We start from the raw sequence: 13251 nt of genomic DNA on the forward strand, positions 1-13251 counted from the left end.
CTGGGAGCTTCGCTTTAGGGCTGAAAAGCTGAAGGACGGAGTCGGGTGGATCCCTGCTGTGACGGTGGCACTCCAACAGAACCGAGATATTTATAGCCTTTTTAATGTATTTGGAGGAAACTCTGCTTTCCACAGCTTTGCCTGGACAACAGGCGCGCTTGCAGTGCGGTGACTGCTTGACGCGAGCGGCCGCTCGGCAGCCGCAGCGCATCGCTCCGGGCGATCCAGCCCTGCCACCCCGCCGTGCCACCCCGCCGTGCCACCCGGCCGTGCCACCCCGCCGTGCCACCCGGCCGTGCCACCCAGCCGTGCCATCCGGCCGTGCCACCCGGCTGTGCCACCCAGCCGTGCCATCCAGCCGTGCCACCCCGCCGTGCCACCCGGCCGTGCCACCCAGCCGTGCCATCCGGCCGTGCCACCCGGCTGTGCCATCCAGCCGTGCCATCCAGCCGTGCCACCCAGCCGTGCCACCCCGCCCTGCCACCCAGCCCTGCCACCCAGCCGTGCCACCCGGCTGTGCCATCCAGCCCTGCCACCCAGCCGTGCCACCCGGCCGTGCCACCCGGCCGTGCCATCCAGCCGTGCCACCCAGCCCTGCCACCCGGCCGTGCCACCCGGCCGTGCCACCCGGCCGTGCCACCCAGCCCTGCCACCCGGCCGTGCCACCCGGCCGTGCCATCCGGCCGTGCCATCCGGCCGTGCCACCCGGCCGTGCCACCCAGCCCTGCCACCCGGCCGTGCCACCCGGCCGTGCCATCCAGCCGTGCCACCCCGCCGTGCCACCCGGCCGTGCCACCCAGCCGTGCCACCCAGCCGTGCCACCCAGCCGTGCCATCCGGCCCTGCCACCCGGCCGTGCCATCCAGCCCTGCCACCCCGCCGTGCCACCCGGCCGTGCCGCGGAACCCCGGCCCGCCCTCAGCGCTGCCGGGCCCCGCCGCGCTCTCCGCCCACCCGCGGGGGCGGCCCGGGCGGCGCTTCCCGGCCCGCGGAAGTGATCCCGGGCAGGGCGAGCCGGGAGGAAGCGCAGATTTCGGACGGACGCGGTCCCCGGAGGAGGCGGCGATCCGGGGCAGAGGCGATCCGGGAGGAAGCGGCGATCCCCGGCGAAGGCGATCCCGGGAGGCAGCAGCGGTGCCCGGCGGCCCCACCATGAAGCTCATCATCCTGGAGAATTACTCTCAGGCCAGCGAGTGGGCGGCCAAGTATATCCGCAACCGCATCGTGCAGTTCGGGCCCGGCCCCGGGCGCTTCTTCACGCTGGGGCTGCCCACAGGTGGGTGCCGGGGGGCGGGCGCGGGGCCGGGGCCGAGCGCGGGCCCTGCCCCGGCTGAGGCGGCCGCTCCCCGCAGGCAGCACCCCCCTGGGCTGCTACAGCAAACTGGTGGAGTATTACCGGAATGGGGACCTCTCCTTCAAGTACGTGAAGACCTTCAACATGGACGAGTACGTGGGTGAGTGCCGCAGGCACCTGTCCTGTCGCCTTTGTCCCTGCCCGGGAGCTGCTGGGCCCTTACCCCGGCAGAGCCTGGCGGTGCCCGAAATCCACCTGTCCAGGTAAGATGGACAACATTGCACAGAGTCACAGCATCGGTTAGGACGGAAAAGACCTCTGAGATCATCGGGTCCAACCTGTGACCCCACACCACCGTGTCAGCTAAACCGTGGCACTGAGTGCCATGTCCAGTCTTTCCTTAAACACCTCCAGGGAATTAACAAAGGGAATGATGGGGACAATTTGAAAAGCTATGGAAAAAATTTGAAAATGTTGCACAGGTTTGAAAACGTATGGACAAAACTGGATACTGGGTGTTGCCCAGTACTGCACACACTGTTACAGACACTGCTGTATTTTAGCTGCACTCAGGTACTGACCAGGTAAGGAGCAGCTTATCACTGCAGGCTCAGTGTGCAGCATTAACTTCCACCTTTGCTCTGGGATTATAAAGGTCCCTTACAAGGTCCAGCGTGTTCCCTGAGTGCCCTCTGGTATCTCCTGCTGAGATAGCAGGGGACTGATTCCTTTCTGAAGCCATGGTGAAACAGTCTCCTCAGAAGAAAAAAAGATCCAAAGGTGAAAAACCTACAGGCTAAATATTTGCTAATGCTAATTTTACCCTGGTCAAGAGGGTTTTTTTTTCTGTGAATAATCCCAATCAAGCAGCATTAGGAAATAAGCAATCCAGTGTGGTTTTATAGCATTCAATGGGGGAAAATATGCAATAATTGTATAATAATTAATATTTTCCAGGCTTCTACACAGTTTTTTAATCATTCACATTAATATATACTGGGAGGAAGGCTGAAAAGGTGCTGACAGATGAGACAGCACACACCTGCTTTTTGAACATCTGTCATATGGAATATGGGCACATATCTTACAGGAGCTGATTTTATTTCTGGTATTTAGTGAAATGAAAACAACTCTGAAAGCTGAGGGCATGACAAAGGACACAGAGAGCAGTGCTCTGTCACCAAAGCCACTGCAAGGGTATGGAAGTGCTTTATGTTACAGGTGATACTGTTCCAGTTGGCCTCAGTCTGCGTGTTCTGTTACCAGGTCTCCCGAGGGATCACCCAGAAAGTTACCATTCCTTCATGTGGAATAACTTCTTCAAGCACATTGACATCTCACCAGAAAACGTCCACATCTTGGATGGAAATGCCCCTGATCTCCAGGCAGAGTGTGATGCATTTGAGGAGAAAATCAAAGCAGCAGGAGGCATTGAGCTCTTTGTTGGAGGTGAGAACCTGAGAACAGCAGCCTCTAAACCCTGTCCCAAAGCTGTGCCTGTCCTCCCCAGCTCTCATTTATTGTCAGGATTGTTCATTTTCAGTGGATTTGCAGTGAAAGCCACCCCACAGTCCATGGCCCTGGGCACTGTGTCCTGGCAGCCTTGTCTCCCAATGTACCATTCCCAGCTTTAGGTCTTTCAGTGCAGTCAATGAATTGTTCAGGAAATGTTAGCAGGAGAACTGGGAAGGGCTGGGACTGTACAAATATGAAGTGTTATCAATTGTCAGTGCCAATAGGAAACTGCTGGGAGTAGCTTTTCCCACACAAGCTCTTCCCATCAGTTTGCCATAAGGTTCTGCCACCTACTTTGCTTTATTGTTGTCCCAGCACAATCAGGGAATTGTCTGGTGCCTTCTGAGGGGGCTCTTGCTGCCGTTCCTACCAGACACAAACCTGAGCTGGAGCAGAGGAATTGCAGGGGTTTTTCTCAGCTCTGTGTTCCCAGGAGCACTGCCTGTCCTTCTCCTGGGAGAGCTGCTGGCTCTGCTCCCTCAGCTGACCCTCTGCTCACTCTGTCCCTTCCCAGGTATTGGCCCCGACGGTCACATCGCCTTCAACGAGCCGGGATCCAGTTTGGTGTCCAGGACACGAGTGAAGACCTTGGCCATGGACACCATACTGGCCAATGCCAGGTTCTTTGATGGTGACCTCTCCAAAGTGCCCACCATGGCTTTGACAGTCGGAGTAGGCACTGTCATGGATGCCAGAGAGGTGAGGAAAAAAGCAGTGGCTTCCTGCAGTCCCTCTGGAGCAGCCAAAGGTGATCCTGTTACGGAGCAGCCACGTCTTCTAGTGTAGGGTATCCCTGCCACAGAATGCCTGATCCTCCTGTCCTCTTGCGTCCTGCAACACCATGGAAAGGCTCTTGTTCCGTCTCTGCTGGCACTTGTGTTTGTGTAACCCTGCAGCAGGTGTTCCCCACAGGGAGCCAGGAAGGTTTGGGAGGGTGTCTTTGGTTAGGAATCTCCCCTGGAGAGTAACTGCAGGAATCAGGCTGAGTTGATGTCACACCAGCCGGTCATGAAAACTGTGTGGGACCACTTCTACTGGAGTCTTCCTTGGTCTACACTTGTTAAATCTCAGTGTAGAGGTGCCCAAAGGATCATTCCAGCGACCCACCAGGCTGTGATTTCATTGAGAGCCGAAGCAGCCAGAGCAGCAGCACACAGAAGTGGCTGTGGGGAGGGTGACAGGGGTGTCCCCATTCTCAGCTCGGCAGGGTTGGGCTCTCCCTGAGCCCCTGTGCCTGGCCCTGACTGCCCCTCTCTGTGTCTGGGGGTGCAGGTGATGATCCTGATCACGGGAGCCCACAAAGCCTTTGCTCTGTACAAAGCCATCGAGGACGGTGTCAACCACATGTGGACGGTGTCGGCCTTCCAGCAGCACCCCAACACCGTGTTCGTGTGCGACGAGGATGCCACGCTGGAGCTCAAAGTCAAAACAGTGAAATACTTCAAAGGTGAATGTTTGACCAGGCCAGGCAGCTGGTTTGTTAGATTTTTAGGAGCCACGAGCTCCCAAAGGAGTTTGTTCCTTAAATACACCACACTGGTACGAGTGTGAAGGTAAATGCTTAATGCTTGGTCTGGGAGCAGAGGCACAAGGACACCAGTAATGTCTCATTCTATTAGCATCCAATGAATGAGCATTTTCCTTCATTATGTCTACTTGAATTGTCTTTTGACTCTCTCCATCAGGCTTAATGCTGGTTCACAACAAGCTCGTGGAGCCCTTGTACAGCATGAAGGAGATGGGAGCAGAGAGGAGCCAGTCCAAGAAGCCATACAGTGATTAATGTGCCGAGGCAGTGCTGAACCAGCTGCTGAAAACAGCTGGGAGAAAAGGGAATTACTGCAGAAACTGATCTCGTATTTGTTCTTAAATTAGCAGAATGATCGTATGGTTCCTTCTCTCCATTAAAGAGACAGATGCCAAACACCTGCCTTAATTAACCAAAGGAGGATGGGATCCAGTGTTCTGTGTTCCACAAACTTCTGCCACCAACTCATTCTCTGAAGGAAATGAAGAATGGAGTTGTTTGATCTGTGAGCTGACTGTAATAATGGACTGAAGGCTGCAGAACTGAAATGTGAGGATAAATGGAAGCACAATGTTGCAGAAACAAGTGGGTGATCACTGGGGGGTGTATTCCTTGCAATTAGGACAAGTACCTGGTGTTACTCCTTCTCCATGAAACACATTAGAATCCTGGAAAATAGGATTGTCCAGCTGGAGAAGGGAAAGCTCAGAGCAGCACCCACAGCACAAGAGGTCAGCGAGAAGATGGAACCAGGGGAAGGGATAGTGGGGCCTGAGTGGAGACACGATGCTCACCTGGAGAGGATAAAACCCCACTGTGGGAACAGCCAAGCAGTGGGACAGGATCCCCAGGGCTGTGCAGGCTCTGTCCTTAGGAGGTTGCCAAGACCTGACTGGATAAAGCCCTGGCTGAGCCCTCCTTTGAGCCACATGTTGGACCTGAGACCCCTCAGCAGCACAGGCTCCAGCAGCATCCCCCACACGGGGTCCATGGTGCAGCTCAGGCACCTGAGGATGTCACTGCTGTCACACACAAAGCCCTTGTTCATGTTCAGGCCCAGGCATGACTTGCTCTGCCTGGTGCTCTCCCCACTGAAAAATTTTCCATTTCTCTGAGGAAATGCCAAACCAGCCCCAAAGGAAACACTCTGTTCCTACTGGCTTCAGCTTCTGTTTAATTACAGACACTCCACACAGGTGGACAACAGCCATGACCCCACCAATTCTGAAATGGGATTCCTGGGATTTCTATCCAATGAGGATATGAGGGGCAAGAAAACTGGGCAACATTTCTTCATACAGAAATTTTGTAAACAGTTGATCTGTAATGTAACTTTCTACACTAAATGTCTTTACGTTTTTTAAACGGTGACATTGACTCTTGTCTGGTGCTCGGTCTCACTGTGCTCATGGTACCAAAGCTGTCCTGGAGGCAGTTTGGTGGGAGGAGCTCCTGCTGCTCCCCCCTTCTTTGCCCAGTGTTTGCTGGCAGGTTTTTCTCTGAGGGAAAAGCAGGGCCCTCGGGGTGGGAGGGCACTTGGCATCCATGGAAATCCCAGGAGCAGAACACATCCCGTGCCAGCTCCAGGTGGGAGCTCTGGGCTGTCCCATTCCCAGGAGCACCTGGACACCAAATCCGTGCCAGAAGGAAGACAAACAGGGACACAGCTGTGTTTACCATCTTAAAGTGAATTTAGTGCATGTGAAAGGTGCAGGAAATACAACTCAAACCATACACAATGTACATTTTTCCTACACACTGATCTAGAGCTTAAACTGAGGTGAGATTTGCTCTTCCTTTCATCTTTTTAATCTCTGCCAGTTCCAACAGGGCAGACTCCCCCTCTGTAGAAGGAGCTGAAGCACCACTCGTTTTGGCCACGTATCCCAGGATAAATTTATTAACTGTCAGTCAGAACTGAGTGAGCTGTGATCACCCTGAGTTCCTGAGGAGTCTCAGCTCCAGAGCTTTCCATCCAGGCCCTTCTGCTTTTGAACACAGCACATGCAGCTTTAGTTTCCAAATAAACTTTTAGACTGTTCTGCAAATGGAAGAACTTGTAAAAAATTAGTGGTTCCTTCCAGTAATCGCCTTCATACTCACAAAACCACTTGCTGAGATTTTAGGGGAAACAATTTGGTTTCTGGAATAACTTGAAGTGCAAAACCAGTGGAAATAAAGGATCTAGTCCAGAAGCAAAAGTATCAACACTCAAATTTTGTATATGAAGAGTTAGTAAAAAATAAATTACTTCATCATCTGAGAACACAAGGTAATTGTCAGTATCTTGAAGAATTCAAGTTCATCTCTTCTTGATACTTTTTACCCTCTCACTGGTCACATATTGAGCTCACTGCCTTGGCACTCATCCCTGCCAAAACAAGGACAGGCAACGTGAGGGAATCCAACAGCAACACTGGGAGTCACCAACCTCACAGAAATCCCTGGAAATGGCTGTTGGTCATTTTCTGCCCAAGCTCTCAGGGATGCAAAGGCTCAGGCACAGCAGCCACCAAGAAGGGTTGGGGATAATCAGCTTTAATGTCATTACAAAGTACCAGTGACAGAGCCAGGAGCTGCTTTTCAGAGATGCACATCAGGAAATTCAGAAAAGCAACAAACTTTGTTGCTGAACACAAAGAAATTTTCTGTATTGCATCAGAAAACTCCCCCCGTCCAAGCAGCTCCAGAGGGAGCACTACAGCTCCACCAAACCACCCCAAACCCCACAAGATCCATGATGCAAGGGGATCCAAGGCTCTCCAAGGGTCAGTCTCCCTAAAGGAAACCCCCAAATACTTCCAGGATTTGAGGCTTCAGTTTTGTCTGTTGGCTTTTAAAAAAGTGTATATTTTTCCAATGGTTTTCCAATTTCTGACTTCTTCACTAATGAACATGTTTGTTTGGGTATTCCATGATGCTCCTGATCCCAGGATAGGGAAAAAAGTCTCCTTTGGTTTTGGCAACAGGCTCTGAGGTGTGAGTGTCCTGCAGTGCAGGGCAGTTATCACTCTTGTATCACACAATGGAAGTGAAAAGCAAACAAAGGACACAAAAAGCATCTGTCTCTGGTTTGTTCACCTTTTGCTGCTGGAGGAAGCTACTGATCATCATCTTCCACTTCCCAGAACTCCCCATCGTCGATGTGCATGGCTTGAAACAATCTGCAAGACAGAAAATCAGTGACACCAGGGCATAAAAAAGTCCAACATGTTAAAAAAGTATCACTCTAAATGCAACAACAGCACAAAAGCAGCAAGTTCCCCTGGTTTTTCCAGGATCACAAACCAATCCGTGCCCTGTGGAATACACAAGGCTGAGAGGCTGCCATTGCCACCCTCCTGTGACCTGCCTGTCACCCGTCTCACAGCAGCACCTCTGTCCCTTGGCTCTTCTCCAAGGGAATGTGAGGCAAATCTGCAGCTCCTTAAAGCAGCTCTTCCCCAAACCCTCGAGCTGTACCTGAGTATTGGCAGGGAAACATTTCCCTGCAGGCTGTGGCAGCACAGGAAGGGTGGGGTCATGACCTGACCAAAAAAATCAGGAATAGGCTCAGAAGACTCCTCCAGAATTTTAAAACCAAAGTTCTTAAAAAGGAAAACCATATCCTGAATCATACCCAATTTTTACTCTTTAGTGCAAATGTTTGAGAGGAGAAACCGTTTTAAACTGTAGCTACAAATTTCAGATAAGAATCTGGGGGAGACTGTAAGGAAAAGTAGGAAATAGGTGTCCCAGCAGTGGAGGAGGTCCCTGAAGCACCGACCTGTTGAAGCAGGGGGAGGAGGGGTCGTTGAAGTGCCTGTAGGGGTTGGCCCGGGACAGGGAGCCCATGCAGAGCCAGCAGAAGTACTGCATGCACCCTGTGCAGGTCATCTTGTTACAGCCGTCCAGTTTCTGGGGGAAAAACCAAGAAATGGTGAGAACAGAACCCTGCTGTGGCAGGCTTCAGCCCCTCTCTGCCAACAGCCCTCAGAACCACAGCAGTCAGTGAACACATCCCCCCCAGCTCCATCACACTGATCCCAGCACTGGAAATTGGTTAGAATACTAAAAGTACTGGAAATTAGGATTTTTCAAAGCTGGATTTATTTCCTGGCTCTAATGGGAACCAGCAGTAGCCTGAAACACCTGGAAAACAAAAGGATTTCTAGAGATCCACAGTCAGCCTGGATCTGTTTAGTGTGGGAGCCTGACCACCAGTCACTGTTTATACTCCAGTCCCTGGGATCCACAAACATCACCTCCTTTTCCATGTCCCACAGACAGAAATGGAAAGTTCTTTTAGTATTTCCTAGAGATTTCCCCTCCCTGGTGAACCTGGAGGCTCCAACACACCCAGAACTGCCTCCATGGGGGATATTTTCTGTTCCACCATTCCCCAGCCTTTCCCTCCACACTCACCTCGATGTGGGTCCCACAGCAAGGACAAGACTTGGAGTTCTTTTCCAGCCATTCCTTACTCTCCATCTCCTCCAGGGCTTTCTGAATCACTCTCTTGCCATAGCGTTGTTCCAAAAACCTTTTAGTTGTCTCATCTGCTTCTAAATACTCATTTCTCAAATCCATTAGTTTCTCTGGGGGGCAAAATCCAACCAAACCAGACAACTTTGGTAAGATATTAGATATAGAAGTCCAGCTAATTGCAGCATAAAGACTCTCAAAGAAAACTAACATTAATTAAAAAGCAAGAAAACTATTAAAATCATTAAAATGATAATATTAAAACCACTCTTCCCCAAAATTCAGCAGTTTTACACTGCTTTGTTATAAAAAAGATCTGTTGATGGAATTGGATCAATGTAAAATAAACTAAAAATGGGAATAATTTTTCTGACTGTATATTTAATGAAATTCTGTCACAAGATTTTGAGGCCAGATAGAGAGAAGCCTCCACCTGATTCCAGTATCAACTGACAATCCAGAGTGAAAATATAAAGTAATTCTCCCCCTGCTACAGCCTCTCAGCATTTGACAATCAGCACTTTAGGCAGCTCCTGAGCTGAGGAGTGTCACCAAAGGAATATTTAGTTGCCAGAAACGGCCCTCCTCCAAATGAATGTTCCTTTCAGAAAGCTCAGGGTGAGGAGCTCCCTTGCTCCACCCTGGGCTTTGCCACCCAAGACTGAGCTGTGCCAGGGTGTGACGGTGGAGCCCAGGGGGAGGGGACTCACCTGCAGTGACCTTGCAGGGGGACACCCCGTGATAAGTCATCTTGCAGAGGGTGCAGAAGGCGTAGTTGCAGCAGGAGCAGATGCCCATGGTGCAGCCGGGCTCCTGCATCACGGGGGTCTGGCAGCCGGGCCGGGGGCAATAAACCACGTCAGCCATCAGGTCCAGGCTGGACTGCAGCAGCAGGCGGTCATAGCGGGCAAACAGCTCCTCCCCAACCAGCTCCTTCACCTGCAAACACAGCCACGTGCAGGGAAGAAATCCTTTACCCAGAGGTGCTGAGGCCCTGGCACAGGGTGCCCAGAGCAGCTGAGGCTGCCCCTGGATCCCTGGCAGTGTCCAAGGCCAGGTTGGATGGGGCTTGGAGCTGCCTGGGACAGTGGAAGGTGTCCCTGCCCATGGCAGGGGGTGGAATAGATGAGCTTTAAGGTCCCTTCCAGCCCAAAGCAGTCTGGGATTCTCTGATTCCTTGTATCTGTAATTCTGAGCCTGCTGCAGCAAAAACCAGCAAGTCAGTGAAAAGGTACCCACAGCTGGGATGAATCCACTTCAGATTCTCCAACAGCTCACAAGGGGTCAGGATCTGCTCCCTGGGGACACGACAGGAGGAAACGGCCTCAAGCTGTGCCAGGGGAGGCTCAGGCTGGACACCAGCAGGAATTTCTCCATGGAAAGGGTGCTCAGGCCTTGGCAGGGGCTGCCCAGGGAGGTTTGCAGGGCCCATCCCTGGAGGTGCCCAAGGATGTGGCACTTCACGACATGGTTTACTGGCATGGTGGGACTGGGTCAGAGGCTGGACTTGGTGATCTTGGAGATCTTTTCCAACCTAAATGACTCTGTGACAGCCAGTGCCCACCCTGCAGAGCCACAGGCTGGCCCTGGAATCGGGGTAGGTTACAGAGCTCCACAGCCCCTGTGCATGGGAATTACCTGGCCTGGAGTGGCGACAGAAGAACACTTGGGCTCGGGGCAGTTGAGGCAGTGCACCTGGCCATCCCTGATCTGGATTTCAAAGTAGTCCTTCAGGCAGGCTTTGCAGTACACGTGGCTGCACTCGGTGAAGTGCATGCACTCACTGCCCAGCTTCTCACAGAAGCAGATACTGCACGAGTACATCTTACTGTTAAAGCACTTTCTCCTCTGGGCCTGGTCGAAGTCCAAGATTTCCCTGATCAGACTGGACAAGGACTCCACATCCTGCACAGCCCTGGCATCCATGATTTCCTCCTCAGCTGTGGCAGAGCCTGTGGCACCCCCACAGTCCTTCCCGGCCTCGAGGGGCCCCACTGGTGTCCGGCTCTGCCCCTTCCCCTGAGGGAACATTTTCAGCTCATATGGCGATGAAATATTCAGGTAATTCAGTGTTTCTTCCTTCAGAAACTGCATCCAGGCAAACAGGACCACACAGCCTCGGTTCTCTTCCCACACATTGTCCAAGTGTTTGCAAAGAGCACTGAGCTGGGAAAGAAGAAAGAATTCCCAATTTTGGTAAGTTTGGGTAACTCCTAACTGGGCTCCTCCCCTCCCACAATCCTTAGTGCAAACTTTGATTTCAAATTCAGCAGTTTTTATCCATAAAATGCACATAAAGTAGTTCTCACAGATGCAAGTTTTCCTTCCTCAGAATAGTGACCAAGAGGCAAACGAAGAACCAACCGAGGAGCAACCTCGTTGGTTTTTTTTAATTTGCTCAACTGTTAATTATTAATTTACTCAGCTGTCAAAACGTTAAAAATCTTCTGCAAACCTGGGCCTGGGAGAGCCATTTCCCACTGAGGGTGAAGACAGGTGGGGAGGTCGATGGGTAGTCAGGTGGGAGCTCGAAATTCAGCACGAGGGGAGGCAGGAAGCAGACGGAATACTCGAACCCGCTGCTCTGGAGGCTCTCTGTGGAACTGCCTGAGCCAGGGCCCACCGAGGCAGTTGGAGAAATAACAGGAAAATGAAAACTAACAAACAGCTGCTGTTTCTGACAGCACCCAATGTCTGTTAACTTGATACATTTCTGGGGTTAAAATTATTTGTTCAACCCTAAATAACAAAACTCTCAGCGCAGTAAAATGTCACGGGGTTGGAGCTCTGTGATTAAAGCAGTTAAACAGCAGCACTGTGAAATGTCAGATCCTGCACAAACCAGAAGCCTGGAAACACATATCCTCAGGGGAATAAAAACCCAATAAATGAACTTAATTGTTCTGAAGGAGTGCTGTTACTCATCTGTGATTTTGAAGTTTACTAAGGAAGTTCTGTGTATGAGGATTAATCTGCTCAAACACAATCCCCAACAAGCACAGCACAGGGTGAGCCACGGCTTTGTCCAGTCACTGCTCCCTCAGGTCACACCTGAGCTTGGTAAAGCCTCCCTTGGGACAACACAAAACATTTCAACTCACCCCTCACAAAAATTTTGAAGTCTTGAGGCAACTCCAGACAAATTCTTGTTTCTCCTCCTTGGGCAGACTCTGCTCTCTTAAACTCATCCTCATCATAGATGCTGGCCAGAGCCAGCAGCTCGTCCTCCTGAGCCTCCTTGTCCTCTGAAGACATTTAACTTTTCTGTGGAGTTACCACCACTCTGCAACATCAACCAAATTAATGCATCCCATTCAAATTATCAATTTGAGGCACCTATTTCATAGCATAGTAAGCTTTAGAAAAACCCAAGTAATCAATCTAAAACAATGAGAAATATAATTAAGGTCTTTTACAGGTTGAAAAAAATATTGGTAGCTTTATTAAATTAAAAAAAAAGAAACCAACAGAATAAAGAAAGCAAACGATGTGTTAGTAGGTAAAGACAGCCCTAAGGGGGGAAATAATGAAATATGGAGATGACACAAGTCACACAGGGACATTTCATTGATGTTTGAAAGAAAACAGCCCCCCAAAATATGTGAGAAATGAATTAGTAACAGTAGCTCTTGTCCAGTGTTCCAATGCAAACAGGGAAACAGCCCCATTTGTGATTGAAAATATCAGAAAAAGATTCAAATCCTGCACAGGCATCTTGTAGATGCGCTCGTGGGGCATCTCAGCTCTACATTTGGGGAAATAAATCCAGTCTGATGAGTTACCTTTCGAGTCAGAGCAGCGCAGAGGCAGAGCCGAGGAGCCGCTCTCTGACCATCCCTCCAGGGCCGCAGTCTTCTCCTCCCTCAAGGCACGGACACGGCGCTGCCGAGGGGAAACAGCCGCGGCGCTGGCACCGGCCTGGGGCTGCTGCGGACAAACGCCGCCACCACCACCACAGGCTCGCGGTTAAAGGCCCCTCGGCGCTCCGTGCCCGGACAGCTCGCTCACGGCTTGGGGCTCGTTCCCAGCCGCAGGAGCAGGGACCGAGCTGCGGGGCCGGGCTGGGCCGGGGCCCCCGGGCGGGCCGGGCCCGACCCTGCGGCGATGGGTCCGGAACGAGCCCCGGGCTCCAGGCCCAGCCCCGCCGTTGTTATGGCGGCTCCGGGCGCTGCCACCGCTGTGCCCCGGCCCGGCGGCCCCGGGGAGAGAGCCCGGCCCGGCCTCACCCGCTCCTCACCCGCTCCTCACCGGGGCAGCCGCGGCCGGGCCGAGCGCGCCGGGGACAGCGAGGGGGGGCCGGCCCTGCCCCTCGCAGAGCGGCGGCGGGGAGGGACGGGAAGGGACTGGGAGGGACGGGAAGGGACGGGAAGGGACGGGAAGGGAAGCGCTGGCGGGCGGAGGAGGCGCCGGCCCGGCCCCGCAGCTCCCCCGGCGGCCGGGAGGGCCGGGCC

General features: G+C 52.5%; 2 protein-coding genes across 2 annotated transcripts; one reads left to right on the plus strand and one right to left on the minus strand.

Annotated features, from left to right (window-relative positions):
* The first annotated feature begins 1006 nt into the window (after positions 1-1006).
* GNPDA1 (glucosamine-6-phosphate deaminase 1) lies at positions 1007-6584 on the plus strand. The gene is made up of 6 exons (XM_069028528.1): positions 1007-1275; positions 1352-1453; positions 2560-2742; positions 3323-3507; positions 4081-4255; positions 4494-6584. The coding sequence occupies exons 1-6, from the start codon at positions 1152-1154 to the stop codon at positions 4589-4591; spliced, it is 867 nt and encodes a 288-aa protein (XP_068884629.1). The 5' UTR covers positions 1007-1151; the 3' UTR covers positions 4592-6584.
* Positions 6585-6858: 274 nt separating this feature from the next.
* On the minus strand, positions 6859-13152 carry RNF14 (ring finger protein 14). Its single transcript, XM_069028527.1, has 8 exons — positions 12583-13152; positions 11902-12083; positions 11256-11407; positions 10439-10966; positions 9511-9739; positions 8741-8913; positions 8103-8233; positions 6859-7500 (listed from the first exon to the last, which is right to left on the minus strand). The coding sequence occupies exons 2-8, from the start codon at positions 12053-12055 to the stop codon at positions 7437-7439; spliced, it is 1431 nt and encodes a 476-aa protein (XP_068884628.1). The 5' UTR covers positions 12056-12083; positions 12583-13152; the 3' UTR covers positions 6859-7436.
* Positions 13153-13251: the final 99 nt, after the last annotated feature.

Source organism: Aphelocoma coerulescens, chromosome 13, assembly GCF_041296385.1.
Source record: "Aphelocoma coerulescens isolate FSJ_1873_10779 chromosome 13, UR_Acoe_1.0, whole genome shotgun sequence".
Taxonomy (NCBI): Eukaryota; Metazoa; Chordata; class Aves; order Passeriformes; family Corvidae; genus Aphelocoma; species Aphelocoma coerulescens.

What these genes read in the sequence shown, in the direction of transcription:
- GNPDA1 (XM_069028528.1), top strand. Translation starts at nt 1,152, where the DNA reads ATGAAGCTCATCATCCTGGAGAATTACTCTCAGGCCAGCGAGTGGGCG. An exon ending in CATTGAGCTCTTTGTTGGAG is followed by an intron (nt 2,743 to 3,322) that starts GTGAGAACCTGA and finishes GTCCCTTCCCAG; the next exon opens with GTATTGGCCCCGACGGTCAC. An exon ending in CTGTCATGGATGCCAGAGAG is followed by an intron (nt 3,508 to 4,080) that starts GTGAGGAAAAAA and finishes CTGGGGGTGCAG; the next exon opens with GTGATGATCCTGATCACGGG.
- RNF14 (XM_069028527.1), bottom strand. Translation starts at nt 12,055, where the DNA reads ATGTCTTCAGAGGACAAGGAGGCTCAGGAGGACGAGCTGCTGGCTCTG. An exon ending in AATGGCTCTCCCAGGCCCAG is followed by an intron (nt 10,967 to 11,255) that starts GTTTGCAGAAGA and finishes CTTCTTTCCCAG; the next exon opens with CTCAGTGCTCTTTGCAAACA. An exon ending in GCTGTGGGACCCACATCGAG is followed by an intron (nt 8,234 to 8,740) that starts GTGAGTGTGGAG and finishes TTTTTCCCCCAG; the next exon opens with AAACTGGACGGCTGTAACAA.